We start from the raw sequence: 27,135 nt of genomic DNA, 5'->3' as shown, positions 1-27,135 counted from the left end.
GTCATTCCCTACAAATTGTAGCCTCCACCTCCGCTTCCTCTTCTCCAAACTGCCGCTTCTTCCTGCTTCAAAGACAAAAGCTGACCTTTGGGCAGAGGAAGAAAGAGGGAGGAGGCAGGAGGTGCTCCCGGGAGCATCTCTTCCCACTGGGAGTTTAGAGTACAAGGCACAGAGTCAATCATCTGCTGAGGATGCAGGAGAAGATGCTCTGCTGGAGTATGGGAGCTCCTGCCCTCTCCTCCTCCTGCTGCAAGGTAAGATTTTTCATCATGGGGCAGCAGAAGGTGGCAGGGAGGGGCACTTTTCGCACTGAATGATCAAAAAGCCCCAAGAACAGAGGAAGCTGCATTCTACCAGATCAGAGAATTGGTCCATCTAGTCCCGCCTGGTTACAGCAACTAGCTGTGGATGTCAGGCAGAGAAAGACCTTTCCCAGCACCTCCTACCGGATCCTTTCACCCCTCTTGGAGCTGCCAGGGACTAAACCTCGGACCTTCTACATGCAAAGCAGGTGTTCTCCCCCTGAGCTGTAGTCCCTCCCCAAATATCCAGGGCCAGGCACCCATTTCCACGACAGCATCCCTGCAGTGGAAGGTTAAATAGCACAGGTACTAAATCCATACCTTCAACATTCATCAGTCAAGGGGGAAAAGTGCCCTTACCGAGAGAGGCCACCGTCTCATAATTCTCCTCCATGACTTCCCTGTGCAGAGCTCTTTGGCCAGGATCCAGCAGGGCCCATTCCTCCTCCGTGAAATACACGACCACCTCCTCAAAGGTCACCAGACCCTGGAAGGGCAACAGGTCCTGGAAAAAGAAGAGGCAGTTTCTCCAACATGTACCATTTGCTCAGCCAAAAACTTGAATAGCTTTCAAAGAAGATTGGACAAATCCATGGAGGATCAGGACATCAGTGGCTACGAGCCACAATGGCAATGCATTCCCTCCGCTGCCAGAGGCAGTATGCTGGGAATGGCAACAGAGCAGGACACTTGGCAGCTACACTTTGGTTCATATCGTACTAATAGCCTGACCAGTGGGGCACACTGGGATTAATTAATTAATTAATTAATTTTATTGCATTCATATACAACCCCATAGCCGAAGCTCTCTGGGTGGTTTACCACAAAAGCAATATAGAAATCTAAAAATACATTTTAAAAAGCAATTTAAAAGCACATGCTAAAATGCCTGGGAGAAGAGGAAAGTCTTGACCTGGTGCCAAAAAGATAACAGTGTTGGCGCCAGGCTCACCTCATCACAGAAATCATTCCATAATTTGGGGGCCACCACTGAGAAGGCGCTCTCCCTTATTGCCGGACTTCGAGTTTCCCTCGGAGTGGGCACCCAGAAGAGGGCCTTAGATGTCAAGCGGAGTGTACGAGTGGGTTCGTGTCAGGAAAGGCGTTCCATCAGGTATTTTGGTACCAAGCCCTGTGACTCTCTTGAAGCTGTCCCACTCTCTTTTTCTTTGCATTTCTTTAGTACAGTTACTTTTTATTTAGCTTTTGTGGGGGTGAGTATTTCTGGATTTTACACTGCTCAGACACAATTGCAGGGCAGAGCTTGACTGTCTCTCGAAAAAGATCCCACCTCTCCAAGAGTGTATTTTAGGAGTTTTGCCAGAGTTCTGCCAGACACGTGTCACCGAATCACAAGTGGGGCGAGTGCTCATGTGTTCAGGTCCTGCTTGCAGGTTTCCCACAGGCATCTGGTCGGCCACTGCAAGAACCGGCTGCTGGAACAGATGGGCTATTGGCCTGATCCGGCAGACTCTCCTTATGCAGCCTCAGAGGTAGTATTCTCCCAGAGCCCTCCCCGCTATGCTCAGGGAGACACACCCCAGCTGTCCCCTCGGTCTCTCCCCCAATGATCCTCCCCTTACCTGATTGGGCTGCCCGGCTGCTCTTTCCACTCTATCCCACAAAAGAGACGATCCGGACGGTGCCTCTGAGGCCATGGCGCTGCCTGAGAGGGAGGAGTAAACTAGGCCAGCTCTGGGACTCCCACAGCTTTCACCATGATGCACGTTTCGTAGGGAGCAGCTCTCAAAGGCCTGCAGGGGAGAGACGGAGGATGGGAGGGATTTCATCCTTCATGCAAATTTGGGTTCCAGAGGTTTGAATGTTATAAGCAGCCTCAATCCAAATCAATAAATGGCACGTCCCTTTCCTCTGTTGTTTTCCCCCACAATGCTTGATCTGCAAAAGGCCTTAAAGGCCCCAAATCTCTCTCAGAACATTCTCCAGTTTCTTCCAGACTTTTCTCCACGCTTGGGCACCTCTTCTGTCCTTTGCTACCCCCAGGAATTTCACCCATCTCGGACCCCTCACCTCTCATCTCTGCTTCTGCTTCCGCAAAGTCTTTAATTCCTGAGCCCCACAGAGTTTCTTCATCACATTGTGAACCATTTCAGGCTTTATTATTGGGCCCTTTTCATCATGGATATAATTAAAATTTTAATCTGCACAGATATTAATTCCATGTCATCTCCCTGACAGTTGGCAAAAAAATAGGTTTTGCACACATTGTAAAGAAATACTGGGGGTGAATTTGGTCAAATGACTCCATCTTGGAGCTTCCTGGGGATGCAAAACACCTCCAGTCTTTCCATCAGAAATATGGGGAGAGGAAAAGTGAGATGCATTCAGTCTGGTTCAGCTCACTGGGCAATGAAAAGAGTATGAAGAACTACTTGCAATACATCCATTTCAAGATCAGCAGGACACGTTATTTGGTACCATCCACTTGTATAATCTGAGTTAACCTTTAGACATTTCTGGACTACAACTCCCATCATCCCTGGCGTTTTGCCATGTTGTCCAGGGCTGATGGGAGTTGGTCCAACCATACCTGGAGGGCACCAAGTTACAGAACACTACTCCAAGTTGGAGAGGTGATGCACAAGGTGGAAAGCTTAACAGCAAACTCACCACACAGGGTTGAGCAACTGGGGTAATAAGTTGATTTGCTTATTATAGGTTTATCCAAACATTTCAATATATTTTTATATTTCTGTGCAGGCTTTCCTTTAATGAGCTCACAGTGGGAAACATAATTTGTCCCCCTCCTTTTGTCTTCACAACAACACTGTCACTGGGACCAGGACACTACCTGAATTTCACTCCTGAGCAGGGATTTGAACCTGGGTCTCTGTGGACATAGTTCAGCATTAAACTGTGATTCCAATACAATAGACACACACACTTCCACAGATGTGGAAGGTCCCACACAGAGTGGATGTCTGAAATCTAGAGTGGCGCATAAAAGTTTATCCTCACAACAATCCAGTGAGGTGGGCTGGGCTGAAAAAAAGTAGACCCAGAGACCTGCATAGATCTGGGGGGGGAGATCTTAGACCCCTTACTTTTTTAGGAGCAGGCTCTCAGCAGAGTTCCCATGTCTCCAGCAACTTGTGAGCCAATCAGCAAGAAAGGAGAGTGTATTAGCCACTGAGAAGAATCTTCTAACATGCTTCCTTGTTCTTTCCTGATAATTAGAGTGAATCAGAGTGAAAGGAGGTGAAGTCAGCCACTGAGACTCTTCTCAGGAGGCAACACTTTGCCCTTCCATGCTTTTTGGCTCCTAGCTGTGGGAGAAGGCATTAATATGCATCTCATTCTCAACCCAGCAGGAACAGGATGGGAGGGGGCATGGCTATCATGAATGGACCCTGCACTTCTGAATTTGCCACTACACTACTGTAGAGATGTGAAGGCCCATAACAAAAGTGGAAAATTTGGGAGGGAAAGCAGTTTTTTTCTCTCCCCCCCCCCCCGTGCTCTGACCCCGCTCCTTAGAGAGCTCTGTATTGCTGTCCTGGGCTCCTACTGGGAGGAAGGGCAGGATATAAATCTAATAATTAATTAATTGCGCTGAAGAAATGTCTGACTTGTTCCTGGCTACAAGAAACTCCACTATACAAATGTCAGTGACACATCCATAGCTCTACCCACTCTGGCATTTGACAGTAAATTGGCTGCTTGTGCGTAAATGTGGCCCTCGGGTTGAAGAATATTCCCTAACCACTACATTAGCCACAGGCTCTCATCGAAGACCGCCTTACAGAGCTCTTGCAACCACTGCCCAGCTATTGTGCTTTGGACAGAGGGGACGCTGCCCGCACCCCTACAGATGGGCCAATCCTGCAAGAGAAGCTGAGATCCACCCCAAGGGGGCTTCGATGTTCCCCTCCAACACACTCCCAAGGGGATGTCTGGAGAAGCCTCTTCCCGTGGAGCCCAGCTGAGGAGGGGACATTTATTCTTCCATTTCCTCCATCCTCTGCCTTGAAAGCTTCTAGAAGCCCATTCAGAGCCTGGTCAGTTTCAGATTCCTCTCTCCATCCCTCCATCTTCCTTGCCTGGCAGGAAGGAAACTGACTAGTCCCTCTTCCAGTTTAGGAAATCCAAAAGGGGCTCTTCCTCCAGCTCTGGGGCACTTTCTAGGGATTCCCAGAGGGAAGAGGGGCCTCTTCCATCAACCCCCTCCCCCTCCCAAAAAGCAAACCTTCCTTCTCTCTCCCCTCCCCCCACCAGTCCCCTGTCAGGCCCAGGAATTGCAAAGGCAGCTCCCCTCCCCCAACTGTGGCTCTCAAAACCAACACAGGACATCAACCCCCAACAGCTGCATCCCTTTGCCTGGGCGATGGCTTCCAAGAGGGCCTCGAAAGGCCAACCCCGCGGCACTTCGGTCCCCCTCTGCAAATGGATTGCATGCAGCAGGGGTCCCCCTGAGGAAAAGGGGGGGAGTGGGGCTCTTCCCTCCTTTTCCCTCACCCCCCAACAAAAATACCAAATCCCCAACTTGCACCTCTTTGCCCTCTGCACGCTCTTTTTCACATGAATATTCCTTAAAGTTTCCCAGGTTTCCTTTGCCATTGTTGCATCATGCACGTGCAGTCATTGAGAATCATCAATAGCAAGAACAATTAACGCCTTTGCCCTCTCATCCAGCCTTCTCCAATCTGCTGGAATAGGCACCCCGGCGGGTGGGTCTTCTGCGATAGCTTTCCACAGGTCTTCTTTCACTAGAAAAGCCTGCATTCTCTGTTTCCAAGTGCCATAATTTTTCCCTGTCAGCCTTTCCAAGGGAATCCCGGCCGATAACGTAACAGACATACTTTCACTTTTCACAGTTCACCGCCTTTGTAATTAGAGCTTCTCACCTCTGTCCTTCAGTCAGGTTTTTTTTTTTCCCACGGCTCTCTCACAGCTTTCAGCTCAGCTTTCGGTTTCTCCGTCTCTCTGCTGTTTTTCTCGCTGGTCTGCAGTTCTGGCTTTACTCTGCCGCTTTTCTGCAATCCTCAGCACCAGGTAACCATCAGCACCAGGTAACCATCCTCTGCTACCACTTGTTGGATGTTGTATCTGGCGCAAGCAGATGCCCAGGATGCAGAACAGTATAGTGACAGGCTAGATGCCAGTTGAAGCAATGAGCCGGACAAGCAATAAGTTTTAAAGAGTCACTTTACTGACAATATATCACAAGCTCTCTCTGTACAAACTCCTCGACCCCCCACACTCACAAGAGTCTGCTGGCCCTCTATATAGATAAGGCCAGCTGCCCGAGCCTAGGTTGCTTAGCAACGTGTCCTTGAAGATGGCTCGAGCTCTGCCAACTTTCGCTTCTAAGTCACGTAGCTCACTTGTGGAAATTTAACCTCTGCTTTCTCGGTTTAATAGCCAACAAACAACTGAGGCAATAAGTTGATTTAATTATTATTATTATTACTGATACATTTTATTATATTTTTATATTTCTATGCAGGTCTTCCTCTAATGAGCTCACCATGATTTGTCCCCCTCCTTTTGTCTTCACCACGACACTGTCACTGGGCCCAGGACACCACCTGAATTTCACTCCTAAGCAGGGATTTGAATCTGGGTTCCTGTGGACATAGCATTAAACTATGATTCCAATAATACAACAGACACACACACCTGCACAGACGTTGAAGGTCCCACACAGAGTGGATGTCCGAAATCTGGAGTGGCACATAAAAATTCTGCACTGTTTATCCTCACAACAATCCAGTGAGGTGGTCTGGGCTGAACAAAAGTGGTCACTGCCCCAGGGTCACCCAGGGACCTGCATAGATCTGGGGGGGGGAGAGATCATAGACCCCTTACTTTTTGGGGAGCAGGCTCTCAGCAGAGTCCCCATGTCTCCAGCAACCTATGAGCCAATCAGCAAGAAAGGAGAGTGTATTAGCAACTGAGAAGAGTCTTCTAACATGCTTCCTTGTTCTTTCCTGATAATTAGAGTGCACTTATGAATTTGCAACTACACTACTGTAGAGATGTGAAGGCCCATAACAAAAGTGGAAAAATTTGGAGGGAAAGCAGGTTTTTTCTCCCCCCCCCGTTGTTCTGACCCCTCACCCCCCAACAAAAATACCAAATCCCCCCCCTTGCACCTCTTTCCCCTCTGCACGCTCCCGCTTCCTCCTCTCTGGGCCTAATACTTTCTTTACCCGGAATACCAATGAAGACAGCCCTCCTACTTCCCCTTCAATATGCTCTCCCCCCCTCCATGTGATTAAGACTTCCTGCCTCTCTAGGAACCAGAACTCCTTTCCTTAACCCATCGGAGGACTAAGTGGCAAAAGCTGCTTCTGCCCCCCCACTGCCAACATTTTCCTCCCTCCCTTCTGTCCCATTATTGCACCTCATCCACCTCTCTTGCCTCCCGCAGAAGCAGTGGTGAGATAGGTGTGTGTGTGTGTGCTGTGTGATATATACAATATACACATTTGTGTGTAAAAAGTAAAGTGTTCAGGAGGGACGGTGTAAAAGCTGGAACGGAACACGCTGGAATGGGCTCTTTAGAAAAGAAATTGATGCCAAAAACACTAGGATGTGTTAGAGACACATGAGAACAACATTTAGGAACAAAAACCATTCCGATAGCATTTTTATCAACCCTTTAACAACCAAAGTGCCCTCCGGAACGGAATGAACAGCCCCGAATGGCGACTTCCCAGCGAGCCAGACCCACCAAATTCACCAGTTAAAGGTATGCTAAACTAAACTATATGAAAACAATCAGTAAGGAGACCATTAGAAACAAGGACTAGTATTATTTTAATTTCATTTAGAAATCACTTCCCAGGAAGTATCTCAAAAATACCACCAAAAAAAAAGCATTTCATATGCAAACCAATTAAACATATTTTAAAATCCCACACAGACCCTCCGTGATGCAGAGTGGTAAGCGGCAGTAATGCAGCCGAAGCTCTGCTCACGTCTGCAGTTTGATTCCAATGGAAGGAGGAAGTCGAATCTCCGGTAAAAGGTGTCGAGGTCCACTCAGCCTCCCATCCATCCGTGGTCAGTAAAATGAGTGCCCGGCATATGCTGGGGGGTAAAGAAAGACCGGGGAAGGAACTGGCAGTCCCACCTCATATATGCGGTCTGCCTAGTAAACGTCGCAAGACGTCATCCTGAGAGTCGGAAACGACTCGCACTACAAGTGCGGGGACACCTTTACCTTTTAAAATCCCACAGAAACAGTAATAAAGCTCTGCCCTTAAAAGGTTTGTTGAAAAAGGAAGGTCTTCTATAGGCACCACAGAAAAAAGACACCTGTCTGATATGTAACAGGAGGAAGTTCAAAAAAGTAGATGCCACCACACAAAAGGCCAGGTTTCTATCATGCACAGTGGACTTCCTAATGAGATGGTATGCGTAAGAGGCCATCTTCTGCAGACTTCAGTGATGGGCTGCATATATAACAGGTGAGATAATCTTTAAAGCATCCTGGCCCCAACCTGTATAGGGCTTTAATCTATGTAGCCTGCAAGATGAAGAATAAAGCTCCCATTGAAGTTCTTTCCATACTCCCTAAATTTCAATTGTTTCTCCTGTGTATCCCCTGTGATGTAAGCCTACTGCTTTCATTGAATCTCTTTCCATACTCCGTACATTAAAAAAGTTACTCCACAGTGTTTTTTCATGCAAAGTGTGCTCTGACTGAACCTCTTTCCACTTACTACATTTAAATGGTTTCTCCCGTGTGGGTTCCGTGATGTAAAACAAGGCTACTGCTTACACTGAAGCTTTTTCCACACTCCATGCATTTAAATGGTTTCTCCCCTGTATGGGTTCTTTCATGTACAGTAAGGCTACTGCTCTGACTGAAGCTCTTTCCACACTCCCTGCATTTAAATGGTTTCTCACCTGTGTGGGTTCTTTCATGTACAGTAAGGCTACTGCTTACACTGAAGCTCATTCCACACTCCCTGCATGTAAATGGTTTCTCCCCTGTGTGGGTTCTTTGATGTGAAGTAAGGTGACCGCTCTGACTGAAGCTCTTTCCACACTTGTTAGATTTAAATGGTTTCTCCCCTGTGTGGGTTCTTTGATGTGAAGTAAGGTGACTGCTCTGACTAAAGCCCTGTCCACACTCCTTGCATTTAAATATTTTCTCCCCTGTGTGTGTTTGGTGATGTAATTTCAGGCTAATGCGTACACTGAAGCTCTTTCCGCACTCACTGCATTTAAATGGTTTCTCCCCTGTGTGTGTTCTTTCATGTAATCTAAGGCTACCACTCTGACTGAAGCTCTTTCCACACTCTTTGCATTTAAATGGCTTCTCCCCTGTGTGGATTCTTTGATGCAAAGTAAGGTCACTGCTCTGACTGAAGCTCTTTCCACACTCACTGCATTTAAATTGTTTCTCCCCTGTATGGGTTCTTTGATGCAAAGTAAGCTTATTTCTCTGACTGAAGCTCTTTGCACACTCCATGCATTTAAATGGTTTCTCCCCTGTATGGGTTCTTTGATGCGAAGTAAGGTGAGCGCTCTGACTGAAGCTCTTTCCACACTCCTTACATTTAAATGGCTTCTCCCCTGTGTGGGTTCTTTGATGTAAAGTAAGCTTACTTCTCTGACTAAAGCCCTGTCCACACTCCATGCATTTAAATGGTTTCTCCCCTGTGTGTGTTCTTTGATGTGAAGTAAGCTTACTTCTCTGACTAAAGCCCTGTCCACACTCCATGCATTTAAATGGTTTCTCCCCTGTGTGTGTTCGGTGATGTAATTTCAGGCTACTGTTTACACTGAAGCTCTTTCCACACTCACTGCATTTAAATGGTTTCTCCCCTGTATGGGTTCTTTGATGCGAAGTAAGGTGACTGCTCTGACTGAAGCTCTTTCCACACTCTTTGCATGTAAATGGCTTCTCCCCTGTGTGGGTTCTTTGATGCAAAGTAAGCTCACTGCTCTGACTGAAGCTCTTTCCACACTCACTGCATTTAAATGGCTTCTCCCCTGTATGGGTTCCTTGATGCAAAGTAAGGTGACCACTCTGACTGAAGCTCTTTCCACACTCCATGCATTTAAATGGTTTCTCCCCTGTATGGGTTCTTTGATGCGAAGTAAGGTGAGCGCTCTGACTGAAGCTCTTTCCACACTCCTTACATTTAAATGGCTTCTCCCCTGTGTGGGTTCTTCGATGTGAAGTAAGCTTACTTCTCTGACTAAAGCCCTGTCCACACTCCATGCATTTTAATGGTTGCTCCCCTGTGTGTGTTCTTTGATGTGAGGTAAGCTTTCTTCTCTGACTAAAGCCCTGTCCACACTCCATGCATTTAAATGGTTGCTCGCCTGTGTGTGTTCGGTGATGTAATTTCAGGCTACTGCTTACACTGAAGCTCTTTCCGCACTCCCTGCATTTAAATGGTTTCTCCCCTGTATGGGTTCTATGATGCGAAGTAAGGTGACTGCTCTGACTGAAGCTCTTTCCACACTCTTTGCATGTAAATGGCTTCTCCCCTGTGTGGGTTCTTTGATGCAAAGTAAGCTCACTGCTCTGACTGAAGCTCTTTCCACACTCCCTGCATTTAAATGGCTTCTCCCCTGTATGGGTTCTTTGATGCAAAGTAAGCTGACCGCTCTGACTGAAGCTCTTTTCACACTCCATGCATTTAAATGGTTTCTCCCCTGTGTGTGTTCTTTGATGCGAAGTAAGGTGACTGCTCTGACTGAAGCTCTTTCCACACTCTCTGCATTTAAAAGGTTTCTCTCCTGTGTGGGTTCTTTTATGTGAAGTAAGATGATCGTTCTGAGTAAAGCTTTTTCCACATTCCCTGCATTTAAATGGTTTCTCCCCTGTGTGGGTTCTGTGATGTGAAGTAAGGCTATTTTTTACACTGAAGCTCTTTCCACATTCCATGCATTTAAATGGTTTTTCTCCGGTGTGTGTTCTTTGATGAAAACTATGACAAGTAGAGGATTTCTTGCTCCCATTCTTTGGCTGCTTTCTTTCAGATGTTTTTGGTCCCCTGTGATTTCCAAATATCTCTTTTTGACTCTCAGTCTTGGCTATTACCAGTGGCACCATCTGTGGTTTTCTATAATTCTCATTCTGCCGGTCACCTGCTGGGGGGGAAGAGGGTTGAAAAAAACACATTGGAATTTCAAGGCAGAAACAAAGCATTTCATCACAGATGAAGCCCAATTATCTGCTTCTCTATTTTTACATCTCCATTATTCTCCCCCTTTTATCTTTGCATGGCCCTCCCTCCCTATTCAATATCTATATAAACTCGCTGACAAAACACCTGTCGGCAGTAAACTCTCACCCTCCTGTCTTGGCAAGGAGACACTTAACCTGTCTTCTATATGCCGACGACATTGCCCTGTTATGCCAAATGCAGGTGGGCTTACGTCGTCTCTTAAGAGAACTTGCCTCCTTTTGTGTGGATGAACTTTTGAGAATTAACTATGTGAAATGCAAGGTTTTAGTTTTCGCCAAAAGTAGACATAAACACCGCTGGCAAATTGACAACCATATTATTGACCAAGTCAACGCCTTCAGTTACCTTGGCATTGCATTCCATCCCTTAGGTTCTTGGAATGCGCATTTTGTCCAGTCTGCTACGACCGCACAGAAATCATCCAGAGCTTTACTGACCTTCTTTTATACAAAGGGCGGTCAGTACATTCCGGCAGCAGTCCAGGTATTCAACGCCAAGGTGCTTCCTCAACTTCTTTACGGGACCCAAATTTGTAGTGGAGGCAATTACGCATTGTTGGAGAGGGTACAATCTAAATTCATGAGGTCCGTTTTGGGCGCTCCGAGATGTGTCCCCAATGTGACCTTACGCTTGGAATTAGGTGCCCTTCTGATTGAGACCCACGCTTGGATATAAACATTTAACTACTGGATGAAGCTGCTATTTTTACCCACTGGATTGCCCCCATTAACTTTGGAAGATTCCTTCCAATCTCAATGGCAATGGGTAATGATTCACAAACTCGGAACTCTCGGTTTTTCGCTCCCAGCGATTGGTGCCCTAGGCCATACGGCCGCTAAAACAACAATCATCCAACGCCTCAAAGATGTTGAGTATCAGAACAACATGAGCCTAGTTGCCGCTTATTCACAATGCAGTATTAATGTAAATTCCTCTAACTTGGCCACTTACATTTCAAGTTTATCTACCCCAAAACTCAGGAGAGCTTTTACCCTGGCACGATTCAATGTTCTGCCGTCGGCACTAATGGAGGGTAGATACAGGGGAGTCGATTATTATGATCGAACTTGCCCCTGTGGAGCAGATGCGGTGGAGACAGTGAACCTTGTACTACTTTGCTGTCCTTTTTATTCAGATCTCCACCTTAAGTTCATCTCCCCACTTTAATCTAATCTTCCTCTGAGCCCAGAAGCTATGATTTTACAATATTTAATGGCAGATTCAAAATCACGGATCACTCTGAGGTCGCCTCGTTCTTCACAGCTGCTATGGCTCGCAGGAGGGACCTAATGCGATGTCTATTAGATCAAGGTTTTAGCTAGATTACTATGTGGACCCGGTTTTAGCTTTTTAGCTTTCTCACTGCAATGATACTGTATTGTATTCTATCTCCACTCTGATATTCAGAGGATCCGTAATTATACCGCTGGTCTTGGACCATAATAAAGATTTTACGTTATCTTTGCATGGCCAGATGAAAGCAAGGTTACCTAAATATCCTACAGTCTCACACAGCAACATTCCTTTCAGGTCCATATAACACTTGATGTCACTAAGCCCAGATTTGTCTGGGTTTCCTCCTACTGCCATACAACTGTGATATATATTTCTAAAATAATATGCAATGAAAAGTGGAGTGTGGGGGAAGAGAAGGGCAGCAAGTCTGCAGAACAGGACAAACTGGGCACAGCTCACTTCTCCTTGATTCTTAATAATTTGACTGCAGTCAAAAGAGCCGGTCAGACAGAAATATTGGAACAAATGAAGTTGTGATATACTAAATCAGACCCTGGTCCCTCGAGATCAGTACTGTCAATACTGGCTGGCAGCTGCGCTGCAGGTTTTCAGATAAAGACACTTCTAAATTCCACCTGAAGATTCAAGGGATTAAAATTAGCTGAGCTAAGACAGGGATGGCCAAAGACCAACACTACACGAGTTTGCAATGATGCTCTGAACCGTAAGGGGAATGCCCGACTGATCTCTCCCCTTCATCAAAGCCCTGTCCAATTAGATCTTGTTCTTCAGGCCAAGACACTAAGCCCAGGTTTGACATTTCTTTCAAAGATACAGATAAACTAGTTAGTTCTGAACTGAAATTATTCTCCTCTCTCCAAAACAAAGAACGATCTTAGATCTCCTGGAGATGAATAGCACAGGGACATGTAGATCCAAATGTCTCTTGTGGACAAGAAACTGTTCAAAAACCTCAATTCAGTGACACTGTGGAAACCAATCCAGCTATCTTAATTTGGGGGATTTCTCAGCAGATGGGAAGGAAACTTCAACCTGGATGCCATTCCCCCTCCATATATGAACAGCCTGGCTGGATCAGACCACAGGCCTATCTATTCCAGCATCCTCACAGTGCCAAAGTGGATGCAGATGGGAAGTCTACAGGGAGCACATGAAGGCATCACTCAGCTCCAGCTGTTCTGATTCCAGAGATATCACATCTATTTATTCATTTATAGGCTCTTTGTATACCGCTATTTCATTAGAAACGTCAAAGCAGTTTACAACACGTTAAGAAAAGGCAACCACCATAAATTAAAAACATCAAATATACAATAAAAACAAAGGTCAAGTGTTGTGAAAAGAGCATGCTCTTAAATGCCTGCCTGGTGCAACAGAACGGTTTTCAGCAGGCGCTTCGAAGTTAAAACAGAAGACGCCTGCTGAACCTCTGTTGGCAGAGCTTTCCAGAGAACTGGGCCGATGACACTGAAGGCTCGATTTCATGTCAATGTTCAAATCATTTAAACTCTATAAAATCTAGTTTCAAAGGAGATGAAGCTTCATCATGTATAGGGAGTAATTTACAAATGAATGCAAGCAAGAGTGAATTCATTACAAGAAATTTTAAATGTCTCTATGCAAAGCACAGTAGCAAGCTGGAGGATGCAAAGGGAGACATCCTGGTTTGCTCCAAGAAAGCTAAATTGAGGAAGGTAACCTGGAAAGAAGGTGATGTGGAAGGCTAGTGACCAACTAATTTCAGAGATGAAAGGGAGACATCCTGGATAAACTGAGGAAGGTAACCTGGGACGCACGTGCAAGAAAGGAAGATGCTTTAAATGCAATTATAATGCCAATATAGAGGTACTGATTAAACAGAAATTATAACTTTAGGGTTTCTATAGGTTTCAATTAATCATAAAATGGCATCAGTATTTGTTAGGGAAAAGCTTTAAAAGAGCAGGTCACTTTGGGTCACCAATGATTGACATTTGAGGTTTAGAAAGTCTCGAAGGTCACAAAAAGCAGAACCAAAAGGAGACAGAAACCACAAAGTTTAATTTCAAAAAGTCGAACAAGCGTGCACTTTGAAAACAACCTATGTAGTCAGGGCAGACACTTTCCAGGAAAGAAGGAGATGTGGAAGGCTAGTGACCAACTAATTTCAGAGATTTGACATTAAAACATCTTTAAGTAAGAGGGGGGAGCATCGGTGAGGGTATATAAAGAACATGTCATCACTCCCTGACCATCCAGAGGCGGATCCTATGTTCTCTGAGCTACCACTTAGTCCCAGCAGCCTGGGCTTTTGGAGCATGGGGGTGCCCCTCTGTTGAGTTCCTCAACTCACAGAGTAAGGAAGATCTTTTATGCCTACAAGCTACTTCATTGCTGCTAAGGATCCATTGGAGAAGCTTTGCTGATTTGAGAGCAAGTGTGTATGCTTGTAATTTTCCTCTTTCCTCTTTTAAGAAAGCATTTATATTTGATGTCACACTTTTGATTACTGCTGAAAATAGAGAGTGCTTCAAAGGCACATAGCACACGCTATTGCCAACCCTACAGCTATGTGGGGGAAGTGTGGGGTATTTGAGGTGTTGGGGTACTCCCTCTAGGTTCCTGGAGACCACCAAGATTCAGTGTTGTGAAATCCTTCTACAGCTTCCCTGAGTAATCTTTCAAGTCCATACCTACTGATCTCTCCCTTTCATCAGAGCCACATACAACTGTATCATGCTCTTCCAGCCAAGAGGTGAATTCTAGTTTTGACATTCCCAAATTATCCTCTCCTCCCCAAAGCAAACAAAGATTTTAGATCTGGAACTGATTAGTACAGGGACCCAAGTTATCCTCCTGACCAGTTGCCTGGAGGTGTACATAAATCTCCAGGAGCTAGAGGGAGCCCCAGCTGACAAAGCGTCAAGGCGAGTTAAGCAGCAGAGCGAGTTTGGCAGCAGGGCGAGGAGGCCAGGGCCCCCCACTCTGCCCGTTTGTTCCCTGACCTCAACTAAACCGCAGTCTCCAACCCATTGACGTAATAAACCTTAAATAAAACTATGCAGGTAAGAAGCCAGCAGGGGTGTGGGGGCTTTCCAGTGTTTTGCACCGCCTGCAGCATGTACGACTATCTGCCTGTTGGACAGAAGTCGTGGGTGTGCTCTCGGTGCAATGAGCTCCTGGCTCTCCGGGAACGACTTCATTTCCTTGAGGCCAAGGTGGCAGACCTGGAAAAGCTGAGAGAGGCAGAGAGGTGTGTGGAGGAGGCCTTCAGGGACGTTATAGCTGTGTCCCACACCAACGATGATAGCTCTCCTGCTATCATGGACAACGATGGTCTTGGGGAAGGAGAGCATCCAGCTGAGGAAGAGGGAAACGATCCCTTAGAAGGGACCCATTCCTTGGGGGATGAGCAGCTAGCCTCTCGTGCCGAGGATATATCTCCAGGGGGTGGAGGGATCCTTGTAGTGGGTGATTCGATCATTAGGAACATAGACAGTGGGGTGTGTGATGGGCGTGTAGACCGCAAGGTGTTTTGCCTGCCTGGTGCGAAGGTTGCGGATATCGCCCGTCGTTTAGATAGTTTGGTAGACAGCGCTGGGAAGGAGTCAGTGGTCGTGGTGCACATTGGCACCAATGACATGGGGAAATGCAGCCGTGAGGTCCTGGAAGCAAAATTTAGGTTGCTAGGTAGGATGCTGAAAGCCAGGACCTCCAAGGTGGCTTTCTCTGAAATGCTACCGGTTCCACGTGCAGGACCAGCCAGACAGGCCCAGCTTCGCAGTCTCAATGCGTGGATGAGACGATGGTGTCGGGTGGAAGGGTTTGGATTTGTTAGGCACTGGGGAACATTTTGGGACAAGCCGGGCCTGTACAAAAGGGACGGGCTCCACTTGAACCAGAATGGAACCAGACTGCTGGCACTTAAAATTAAAAAGGTAGCAGAGCAGCTTTTAAACTGACTGAGGGGGGAAACCCGACAGGAGCTGAGAAAGGTCCGGTTCGGAATAAACCTCCCCCCTGGGATAAAAACCAAAGAAATGATGAAATTTTAAAAGGGGTAGGCCTAGAAGTAGGCATTATGAGAGCAGGGGCACAGGATATAAATTCAGAAGAGCAAAATTACCACAGGCCTAACCACAAGTGCCAAAGACACTTGAAGAGAGACTCTGCTTACAAGTGCCTGTACGCTAATGCTAGGAGCCTCCGAACCAAGATGGGAGAACTGGAGTGCTTGGTCTTAGAGAAGAGCATTGATATAGTGAGCATAACCGAGACCTGGTGGAATGGAGAAAACCAGTGGGATACGGTTATCACTGGATATAAACTATATCAGAAGGACAGGGAAGGACGTATTGGTGGCGGAGTCGCTCTATACGTGAAAGAAGGCATTGAATCCAGCAAGCTCGAAACCCCAAAAGAGGCAGACTCCTCCACAGAATCGTTGTGGGTGGTGATACCGTGCCCCAGGAGGGACTTAATACTGGGAACGATCTATCGTCCCCCTGATCAAAATGCTCAGGGAGACCTTGAGATGAGATATGAAATTGAGGAAGCATCCAAACTAGGAAATGTGGTAGTAATGGGTGACTTCAACTACCCGGACATAGACTGGCTGCATATGTGTTCCAGTCATGACAAAGAAGCAAAGTTTCTCGATATTCTAAATGACTATTCCCTAGATCAGTTGGTCATGGAACCGACCAGAGGGACGGCAACCCTGGACTTAATCCTCAGTGGGGACCGGGACCTGGTGCGAGATGTAAGTGTTGTTGAACCGATTGGGAGCAGTGACCGCAGTGCTATTAAATTAAACATACATGTAACTTAACTGGCCAATTGCCAAGAAAATCCAACACGGTCACATTTGACTTCAAAAGAGGAAACTTCACAAAAATGAGGGGATTGGTAAAAAGAAAGCTGAAAAACAAAGTCCAGAGGGTCACATCACTCGAAAATGCTTGGAAGTTGTTTAAAAACACTATATTAGAAGCTCAACTGGAGTGCATACCGCAGATCAGAAAAGGTACCGCCAGGGCCAAGAAGATGCCAGCATGGCTAACGAGCAAAGTCAAGGAAGCTCTTAGAGGCAAAAAGTCTTCCTTCAGAAAATGGAAGTCTTGTCCGAATGAAGAAAATAAAAAAGAACACAAACTCTGGCAAAAGAAATGCAAGAAGACAATAAGGGATGCTAAAAAAGAATTTGAGGAGCACATTGCTAAGAACATAAAAACCAACAACAAAAAATTCTATAAATACATTCAAAGCAGGAGACCATCTAAGGAGACAATTGGACCCTTGGATGATAAGGGAGTCAAAGGTGTACTAAAGAACGATAAGGAGATTGCAGAGAAGCTAAATGAATTCTTTGCATCTGTCTTCACAGTGGAAGATATAGGGCAGATCCCTGAACCTGAACTAACATTTGCAGGAAGGGATTCTGAGGAACTAAGACAAATAGTGGTAACGAGAGAGGAAGTTCTAAGCTTAATGGACAATATAAAAACTGACAAATCACCGGGCCCGGATGGCATCCACCCGAGAGTTCTCAAAGAACTCAAAGGTGAAATTGCTGATCTGCTAACTAAAATATGTAACTGTCCCTCGGGTCCTCCTCCGTGCCTGAGGACTGGAAAGTGGCAAATGTAACACCAATCTTCAAAAAGGGATCCAGAGGGGATCCCGGAAATTACAGGCCAGTTAGCTTAACTTCTGTCCCTGGAAAACTGGTAGAAAGTATTATTAAAGCTAGATTAACCAAGCACATAGAAGAACAAGCCTTGCTGAAGCAGAGCCAGCATGGCTTCTGCAAGGGAAAGTCCTGTCTCAGTAACCTATTAGAATTCTTTGAGAGTGTCAACAAGCATATAGATAGAGGTGATCCAGTGGACATAGTGTACTTAGACTTTCAAAAAGCGTTTGACAAGGTACCTCACCAAAGGCTTCTGAGGAAGCTTAGCAGTCATGGAATAAGAGGAGAGGTCCTCTTGTGGATAAGGAATTGGTTAAGAAGCAGAAAGCAGAGAGTAGGAATCAACGGACAGTTCTCCCAATGGAGGGCTGTAGAAAGTGGAGTCCCTCAAGGATCGGTATTGGAACCTGTACTTTTCAACTTGTTCATTAATGACCTAGAATAAGGAGTGAGCAGTGAAGTGGCCAAGTTTGCTGACGACACTAAATTGTTCAGGGTTGTTAAAACAAAAAGGGATTGCGAAGAGTTCCAAAAAGACCTCTCCAAACTGAGTGAATGGGCGGAAAAATGGCAAATGCAATTCAATATAAACAAGTGTAAAATTATGCATATTGGAGCAAAAAATCTTAATTTCACATATACGCTCATGGGGTCTGAACTGGCGGTGACTGACCAGGAGAGATACCTTGGGGTTGTAGTGGACAGCACGATGAAAATGTCGACCCAGTGTGCGGCAGCTGTGAAAAAGGAAAATTCCATGCTAGCAATAATTAGGAAAGGTATTGAAAATAAAACAGCCGATATCATAATGCCGTTGTATAAATCTATGGTGCAGCCGCATTTAGAATACTGTGTACAGTTCTGGTCGCCTCATCTCAAAAAGGATATTATAGAGTTGGAAAAGGTTCAGAAGAGGGCAACCAGAATGATCAAGGGGATGGAGCGACTCCCTTACGAGGAAAGGTTGCAGCATTTGGGGCTTTTTAGTTTAGAGAAAAGGCGGGTCAGAGGAGACATGATAGAAGTGTATAAAATTATGCATGGCATTGAGAAAGTGGATAGAGAAAAGTTCTTCTCCCTCTCTCATAATACTAGAACTCGTGGACATTCAAAGAAGCTGAATGTTGGAAGATTCAGGACAGACAAAAGGAAGTACTTCTTTACTCAGCGCATAGTTAAACTATGGAATTTGCTCCCACAAGATGCAGTAATGGCCACCAGCTTGGATGGCTTTAAAAGAAGATTAGACAAATTCATGGAGGACAGGGCTATCAATGGCTACTAGCCATGATGGCTGTGCTCTGCCACCCTAGTCAGAGGCAGCATGCTTCTGAAAACCAGTTGCCGGAAGCCTCAGGAGGGGAGAGTGTTCTTGCACTCGGGTCCTGCTTGTGGGCTTCCCCCAGGCACCTGGTTGGCCACTGTGAGAACAGGATGCTGGACTAGATGGGCCACTGGCCTGATCCAGCAGGCTCTTCTTATGTTCTTATGTTCTTAATCTCCACTCAGGGGCTCTGTGGAAACCAATCCAGCCATCTTAATTTGGGGGATTCCTCAGCAGGTAGAAAAGAAACTTCAACCTAGCGGCTCTTCCTCAGAACAGCCCTGTGGAATCAGACCACAGGCCTATCTACTTTATCTGGGGCGGCTCAGGACTTCATGGTATCCATGACAACCATGGGGCTGTCTCAATTTGTTTCTGGCCCGACGCATGTGTCGGGACATACCCTTGATTTGATCTTCGGCACTGGACATGGAGATGGTGATCTGGAGGTTGGGGATTTATCATCTATTCCTTTGTCACGGACAGATCACCGCTTGCTGAAGTTTAGGCTCACAGCAGCCCTTTCCCTTTGCAAGGGCGGGGGACCTATTAAATTGGTCCGCCCCCGGAGACTAATGGATCCTGAGGGTTTCCAAAGGGCTCTGGGGGTTTTTCCGACTGAGAAGACTGGCGCTCCTGTCGAAGCCCTGGTTGAACTGTGGAATACGGAAATGACCTGGGCGGTTGACACGATCGCTCCCATGCACCCCCTCCTATGCAGAGCTCATACAGCTCCATGGTATACCTTGGAGCTGAGAGCGATGAAGCAAGAGAGGAGGAGGCTTGAGTGCAGATGGAGGCGAACTCCCGATGAATGCAATTACACCTTGGTAAGTGCTTGTTCTAAGCAGTATATAGTAGCGGTGAGGGCAGCAAAAAAGAGATATTTTGCTGATACTATTAAGTCATCACTCTCCCGCCCTGCGGAGCTCTTTAAAATTGTGCGAGGGCTTTTACATTCTGGTCCTCGGGATATTATAGATTCATCTGTAGCCCGCTGTGATGAGTTCGCTAAGCACTTCCAAGATAAGATCGCATGCATTCGCCGGGACTTAGACTCCAATATTATAGCAGTTGGACCTAATGATGTATCCAGATCACGGTCTTGTCCTCATTTATTGGATGAGTTTCAGTCTGTGCAGCTTGAGGATGTTGACAGGATCCTTTGACTGGTGCGGGTGACCACGTCTGTACTGGATCCTTGCCCCTCTTGGCTGGTGAAAGCTGGCAGGACCGGAACCGCCGGCTGGGCCAAGGAGGTAATAAATGCCTCTTTAAGAGAGGGAGTGGTCCCTGACTGCCTAAAAGAGGCGGTGGTGAGACCACTCCTGAAGAAACCCTCCTTGGACCCAGATACCTTGAACAACTATAGACCTGTGGCGAATGTTCCGTTCCTGGGCAAGATCCTGGAGCGGGTGGTTGCCGGCCAGCTCCAGGGGCTCTTGGATGACACTGATTATCTTGATCCATTTCAATCCGGTTTTAGGCCTGGTTATGGCACCGAAACAGCCCTGGTCGCCCTGTACGATGACCTCTGTCGGGAGAGGGACAGGGGGAGTGTGACCCTGTTGATTCTCCTTGATCTCTCAGCTGCTTTTGATACCATCGAACATGGTATCCTTCTGGGAAGACTCACGGAGTTGGGAGTTGGGGGTACTGCTTGGCAGTGGCTCCGCTCCTACTTGGTGGGTCGTCACCAGAAGGTAGTGCTTGGGGAACATTGCTCGACACCCTGGACTCTCCATTGTGGAGTCCCGCAGGGATCGGTACTGTCCCCCATGCTTTTTAACATCTACATGCAGAAGCTGGGTGCGGTCAACAGGAGTTTTGGGGTGCGTTGTCATCAGTATGCTGATGACACACAACTCTATTTCTCCTTTTCATCCTCTTCAGGTGAGGCTGTTAACGTGCTAAACCGCTGCCTGGCCGTGATAATGCACTGGATGGGGGCTAACAAACTGAAGCTCCATCCTGACAAGACCGAGATGCTGTTGGTGAGTGCCTTCACTGCCCAGATGGAGGATGTTCATCCTGTTCTTGATGGGGTTACACTCCCCTTGAAGGAACAGGTTCGTAGCTTGGGAGTTCTTTTCGATCCTTCCTTGTCTCTCGAGACCCAGGTGGCCTCGGTGGCACGGAATGCTTTCTACCATCTTCGACTGGTAGCCCAGCTACGTCCCTATCTGGACAGTGACGACCTCGCCTCAATTGTTCACGCTCTGGTAACATCTAGGCTGGACTACTGCAATGCGCTCTACGTGGGGCTTCCCTTGAAGATAGTTTGGAAACCACAGCTACTCCAGAATGCAGTGGCCAGATTACTGACGTGGACCAGAAGGTCTGCTCATATAACACCTGTTCTGGCTCATCTGCACTGGCTTCCTATTTGTTTCTGGGCTAAATTCAAAGTGCTGGTTTTGACCTATAAAGCCCTACACGGCATGGGATCGCAATATCTGGTGGAACGCCTCTCCCAATATGAACCTACCCATACACTGCACTCAACATCTATTGCCCTCCTCCGGGTGCCATCCCATCGAGAAGCCCGGAGGGTTGTGACTAGAACTAGGGCCTTTTCGGTAGTGGCCCCCGAACTGTGGAATAGTCTCCCCGATGAGGTATGCCTGGCGCCGACGCTGCTATCCTTTCGGCGCCAGGTGAAAACCTTTTTATACTCCCAGGCATTTTAAAGAGTATTTTAAATTGTATTCTATAGTGTATTTTATCAGTATTTTCATTATTGTTGTATTTTGACGTTGTTGGTTCTTTGTTATTGTTTGTTTTGATCTTTGATTTTGTTATACTTATTGTGTTTATATATTGTGCTTGTTTTATCTCTCATGTACACCGCCCAAAGAGCCTTTTTGGCTTAGGGCGGTATATCAATTAAATTAAATAAACAAATAAATAAAATAAATATCTAGTCCAGCATCCTCACAGTGCCTGATCAGATGCGAATGGGAAGTCTATAGGGAGGACATAAAGGCACCACCCTCCGATCTGACATAAGATGTGTGGCAGATAAAGGTGAGGCTTCAAAAGAACCACCAGGACCTTGAAATGGGCTGCCAATTCCTCCTTTGCTGGACTGGGGCGCACTTGCACCTGCCAGTCAGCTGATCAGTGGTTGAATGAGTCTTTGCTCAAGGAAGGGGAAGCTGTTTCCAATGAATGGAAATCACTTCTCCCGCCCAGCGCTGCTCTGTGAAGCAGCCCCATTCAGCTCCTGAAGTTGAAAGAAGCAGTGTGGGGTGACGAGCCAAGGGCTCAGCTTGGCTGTGGGTGCCTGTTCCCTTTCGGAAGCCACTGCTTTTTAGAAAGATCGGCTGTGCATGGGACTTCTCTGGCAGGCAGCCCATCCGAAAGGCACCTTTTTCCCCTCCCCCCCTGCTAAATGAAAACAGGGGAAAGGGTGCTTCAGAGAGCACTTTGAAGCTCTAAGACAGTCACTGTGCTCCCAACGGGGCAAGGGTTGCACTCAGATCCTGCTTGCTTGCTTCCTATAGGCATGCTGCCATTGGCCTGATCCAGCAGGCTCTTCTTAAAGACATCTAAGATGTTCTCCAGGAGAACTCACACCCTGATGGGTCAATTAATCTGCAACGAATCATATTACACAGGAAGTGAAAAATCCTACAATTTCCAAACCAAAATGGGGCCTCAACGCAGCTGAACATCTACCTGTTGATGTCGCATCTTTGGGATACTGGATAAAGGGATCTTTTCTTTCTTCCCAACACGAATGGAGGTCCGACTCTTTGAAGGAAATAGACAAGACTAGTTACTTTTGACCAGAAAATATTCAGCCCTTACAAACAGAGATTTTTATAGATAAGAAAAGGTATAATTTTGATCTGGTAAGTCCTGCTGTCGGTGAATAGAACAGAGTTGTGTGGACCAAGTAGGGTCAGTCTGGCACTTGTGAACATGCGTCCACTGGGCATGAAGCTCATCTTGAAATGCCTGTTGTGGGTGAACCTAGTAAAGCCAGCTTCTTAGTAGGCTGCAAACTACTAGGGCAGAACCTAGTAAAGTCAGCAACAGTGGATGCAATTCACTGAGTCACAAGCCACCTGTATTTATAGAAATTGGCCATCTCAAATTCTTTATAATTGATTTACATAAAATTATGTGTGGAAAAGTAGCGCAAACAATACAAGCCAAAACATGAGTAAAAAGACAAGCTGCCAGTTAAAGTGTCTTTTTTCCTTTGAGTTTTGTTTACAGTAGTTCCAAAATAAATTCTTTCCCGTAAAGTATCAACATTTTATAAGGAGTCCGGGCATTCAGCCAATGATCATGTCTATATATGGCTGAAGCTGTACAGGGGTGAGTCAGGAGAACTTATTAGAATACAACATCAGCATCAAGATGCAGGTTAGGATGAGAGTTCAAATGATGGAAATAAGAGTATAGTTGTAATATGAACATGAACTGACAAAGTCTAGATAGATACAGATTAGAGCTATAATAGACAGACAGCCTTGGGGATTTTTAACAGTTGTCCGTGACACTGGTCGAAGAAAGAACCACCTGCTCTGAGTGTTAAGCTCCACACGCAGCAAAGGTGAGATCACTCCTTTTCAGATGGAAATCAATGTGACCTATGCTGTCCTTTGAAATGCAACACGTTAGCGTACATCCCCTTTGTATGTGCTGTGTAAGACCTATGTTCTCATATGTGGCTATGTCCACAAAGTATAGTAAATTAGACGCGTTAATTATACATAGACACTGATAAAGATTTCCTTTCTTGATCGGCCATTCGATATTCCTAGACCTAAAAAGATTCTTGGCTGGGATCTCTGGCCACTTGGTTCACCTGGTCAGACCTAACTGCCGGCAAAAACTATTATGTATATCACACACGCACATGCCTGTCTTGCTTCTGCTACTGCAGGAGGCAAGAGAGGAAGATGAGGTGCAATATTGGGCATTGCTGGTTTCTGTTATCAGTTCGTTATTTTCTTCCATTATTTTACAGCTCTGCTATTAGTGGATATTTACTTATTCATTGTCATGTAGGTGAATTATACGTCACCTTTTTGGACAGGACAGTTTATAATACAGAAGAAGTAGATAAGAATATATAAACATCCCCAAAAAACTCCCACAGTCTATCCAAACACACAATGAAACACTGAATGACAACTATTAAAAGCAGCAGGAATTTCGGGTCTGTCTTCCTCTGAACACCTTCCCAAAAAGATGTCTTCACCGACGGCATGGAAGTATAAAGAGACGAGGCCCAACGTAGGGAGAATGTTCCATGTCGAGGAGCCATTACTGAAAAATGACCATGTACCTCATCCTGTGTAGGGACCACCAGGAAGGCCTCATCTCCTGATCTTCAAGCAGAGGCAGATTCACACATGTGAGGGTGTTGTTGGCTGGCTACTAATTTAAGAGCCTGGGAGACCCTCCATCTCAATATTGATAATATGAGCTTTAAAAATGGCTTCTATATGGGTCACTTTGCAACAGAAACAAAGAGGCCTGATGGGAAAAAGTCGCCTAAGGAGTACAATTGGTCTTCTCAGCTGAGATGACATTGCAAGTCGTATGCACAGGACATGACCTGGTCAGGAGATACAACTCCCTCAGCTAACCAATGTGGGAATCTGCTTTGAAACCTTTCCCAAAAGTGGATAAAACTGAACTCCTGGTCCCACTCTGGGTTCCAGTTTGTGCGGTTCCTTTTGCTGCTTGAAATCTATCTTAGCCCCAGATGTCAACTGGGGTCTGACTCCATCACTCTCCCCTGCTTTTCATTCACCACCGCAGGTTCCTGCCTTCTCTGGACCCTTTCCTGCTGGAGCAAAGGTCCCCTTTTCAAGGGCGCTGCTGCAATTCCTGCTTTCCCGGGATCTCTGCTAGCTGAGGGAACGGCCCTTGTTCCAGCTGCCAGGGAGCCTTTCTCGGGGACCTTCTTGCCTGCTGCCTTCGCTGTGTCCCTGCCTGAGTCAAAGAGTCTCTGTGCTCCAGTTCTGCTTCCAGACTTCCCACCAGGGCTGGCAAAGCTAAATCTTGCTCTCTGTCCTGTCTTCTGGAGGTCATTCCCTACAAATTGTAGCCTCCACCTCCGCTTCCTCTTCTCCAAACTGCCGCTTCTTCCTGCTTCAAAGACAAAAGCTGACCTTTGGGCAGAGGAAGAAAGAGGGAGGAGGTGCTCCCGGGAGCATCTCTTCCCACTGGGAGTTTAGAGTACAAGGCACAGAGTCAATCATCTGTTGAGGATGCAGGAGAAGATGCTCTGCTGGAGTTTGGGAGCTCCTGCCCTCTCCTCCTCCTGCTGCAAGGTAAGATTTTTCATCATGGGGCAGCAGAAGGTGGCAGGGAGGGGCACTTTTCGCACTGAATGATCAAAAAGCCCCAAGAACAGAGGAAGCTGCATTCTACCAGATCAGAGAATTGGTCCATCTAGTCCCGCCTGCTTACAGCAACTAGCTGTGGATGTCAGGCAGAGAAAGACCTTTCCCAGCACCTCCTACCGGATCCTTTCACCCCTCTTGCAGCTGCCAGGGACTAAACCTCGGACCTTCTACATGCAAAGCAGGTGTTCCCCTTCTGAGCTGCAGTCCCTCCCCAAATATCCAGGGCCAGGCACCCATTTCCACGACAGCATCCCTGCAGTGGAAAGTTAAATAGCACAGGTACTAAATCCATACCTTCAACATTCATCAGTCAAGGGGGAAAAGTGCCCTTACCGAGAGAGGCCACCGTCTCATAATTCTCCTCCATGACTTCCCTGTGCAAAGCTCTTTGGCCGGGATCCAGCAGGGCCCATTCCTCCTCTGTGAAATACACGGCCACCTCCTCAAAGGTCACCAGACCCTGGAAGGGCAACAGATCCTGGAAAAAGAAGAAGAGGCAGTTTCTCCAACATGTACCATTTGCTCAGCCAAAAACCTGAATAGCTTTCAAAGAAGATTGGACAAATCCATGGAGGATCAGGACATCAGTGGCTATGAGCCACAATGGCAATGCATTCCCTCCGCTGCCAGAGGCAGTATGCTGGGAATTGCAACAGAGCAGGACACTTGGCAGCTATACTTTGGTTCATATCGTACTAATAGCCTGACCAGTGGGGCACGCTGGGATTAATTAATTAATTAATTTTATTGCATTTATATACAACCCCATAGCCGAAGCTCTCTGGGTGGTTTACCACAAAAGCAATATAGAAATCTAAAAATACATTTTAAAAAGCAATTTAAAAGCACATGCTAAAATGCCTGAGAGAAGAGGAAAGGCTTGATCTGGCGCCGAAAAGATAACAGTGTTGGCGCCAGGCTGACCTCATCACAGAAAGCATTCCATAATTTGGGGGCCACCACTCAGAAGGCCCTCTCCCTTGTTGCCAGACTCCGAGTTTCCCTCGGAGTGGGCACCAGGAAGAGGGCCTTAGATGTTAAGCGTAGTGTACGAGTGGGTTCGTGTCAGGAGAGGCGTTCCATCAGGTATTTTGGTACCAAGCCCTGTGACTCTCTTGAAACTGTCCCACTCTCTTTTTCTTTGCATTTCTTTAGTACAGTTACTTTTTATTTAGCTTTTGTGGGGGTAAGTATGTCTGGATTTTACACTGCTCAGACATAATTGCAGGGCATAGCTTGATTGACTCTCAAAAAAGATCCCACCTCTCCAAGAGTGTATTTTAGGAGTTTTGCCAGAGTTCTGCCAGACACGTGTCACCGAATCACAAGTGGGGCGAGTGCTCATGTGTTCAGGTCCTGCTTGCAGGCTTCCCACAGGCATCTGGTCGGCCACTGCAAGAACCGGCTGCTGGAACAGACGGGCTATTGGCCTGATCCGACAGGCTCTCCTTATGCAGCCTCAGAGGTAGTATTCTCCCAGAGCCCTCCCCGCTACGCTCAGGGAGATGCACCCCAGCTGTCCCCTCGGTCTCTCCCCCAATGATCCTCCCCTTACCTGATTGGGCTGCCCGGCTGCTCTTTCCACTCTATCCCACAAAAGAGACAATCCGGACGGTGCCTCTGAGGCCATGGTGCTGCCTGAGAGGGAGGAGTAAACTGGGCCAGCTCTGGGACTCCCACAGCTTTCACCACGATGCACGTTTTGTAGGGAGCAGCTCTCAAGGGCCTGCAGGGGAGAGACGGAGGATGGGAGGGATTTCATCCTTCATGCAAATTTGGGTTCCAGAGGTTTGAATGTTATAAGCAGCCTCAATCCAAATCAATAAATGGCACGTCCCTTTCCTCTGTTGTTTTCCCCCACAATGCTTGATCTGCAAAAGGCCTTAAAGGCCCCAAATCTCTCTCAGAACATTCTCCAGTTTCTTCCAGACTTTTCTCCACGCTTGGGCACCTGTTGTGTCTTTAGCCACCCCCAGGAATTTCACCCATCTTGGACCCCTCGCCTCTCATCTCTGCTTCCGCGTTCGCA

General features: G+C 46.7%; 1 protein-coding gene across 6 annotated transcripts in view; it reads right to left on the bottom strand.

The window, feature by feature from the left end:
• LOC133381685 (oocyte zinc finger protein XlCOF6-like) overlaps positions 1-27,135 on the bottom strand; it is a 74,916-nt gene that overhangs the window by 35,985 nt on the left and 11,796 nt on the right. For 3 of the 6 annotated variants that reach the window (XM_061621074.1, XM_061621072.1, XM_061621073.1), the window contains 5 exons: positions 26,662-26,832; positions 25,440-25,584; positions 22,414-22,488; positions 18,082-18,145; positions 7,067-10,379 (listed from right to left, as the gene is read on the bottom strand). In XM_061621074.1, the coding sequence (XP_061477058.1) occupies positions 7,999-10,379; positions 18,082-18,145; positions 22,414-22,488; positions 25,440-25,460 (2,541 nt within the window). In that variant the 5' untranslated portion in view covers positions 25,461-25,584; positions 26,662-26,832 and the 3' untranslated portion in view covers positions 7,067-7,998. Of the gene's footprint in view, positions 10,383-15,012; positions 15,032-18,081; positions 18,146-22,413; positions 22,489-25,439; positions 25,585-26,661; positions 26,833-27,135 lie in introns of those variants that run through there. The other 3 variants (XM_061621075.1, XM_061621081.1, XM_061621080.1) reach the window with 3 other exon arrangements.

Source organism: Rhineura floridana, chromosome 3 (assembly GCF_030035675.1).
Source record: "Rhineura floridana isolate rRhiFlo1 chromosome 3, rRhiFlo1.hap2, whole genome shotgun sequence".
Lineage (NCBI taxonomy): Eukaryota > Metazoa > Chordata > Lepidosauria > Squamata > Rhineuridae > Rhineura > Rhineura floridana.
This window is presented reverse-complemented; position numbering and strand designations above follow the sequence as displayed.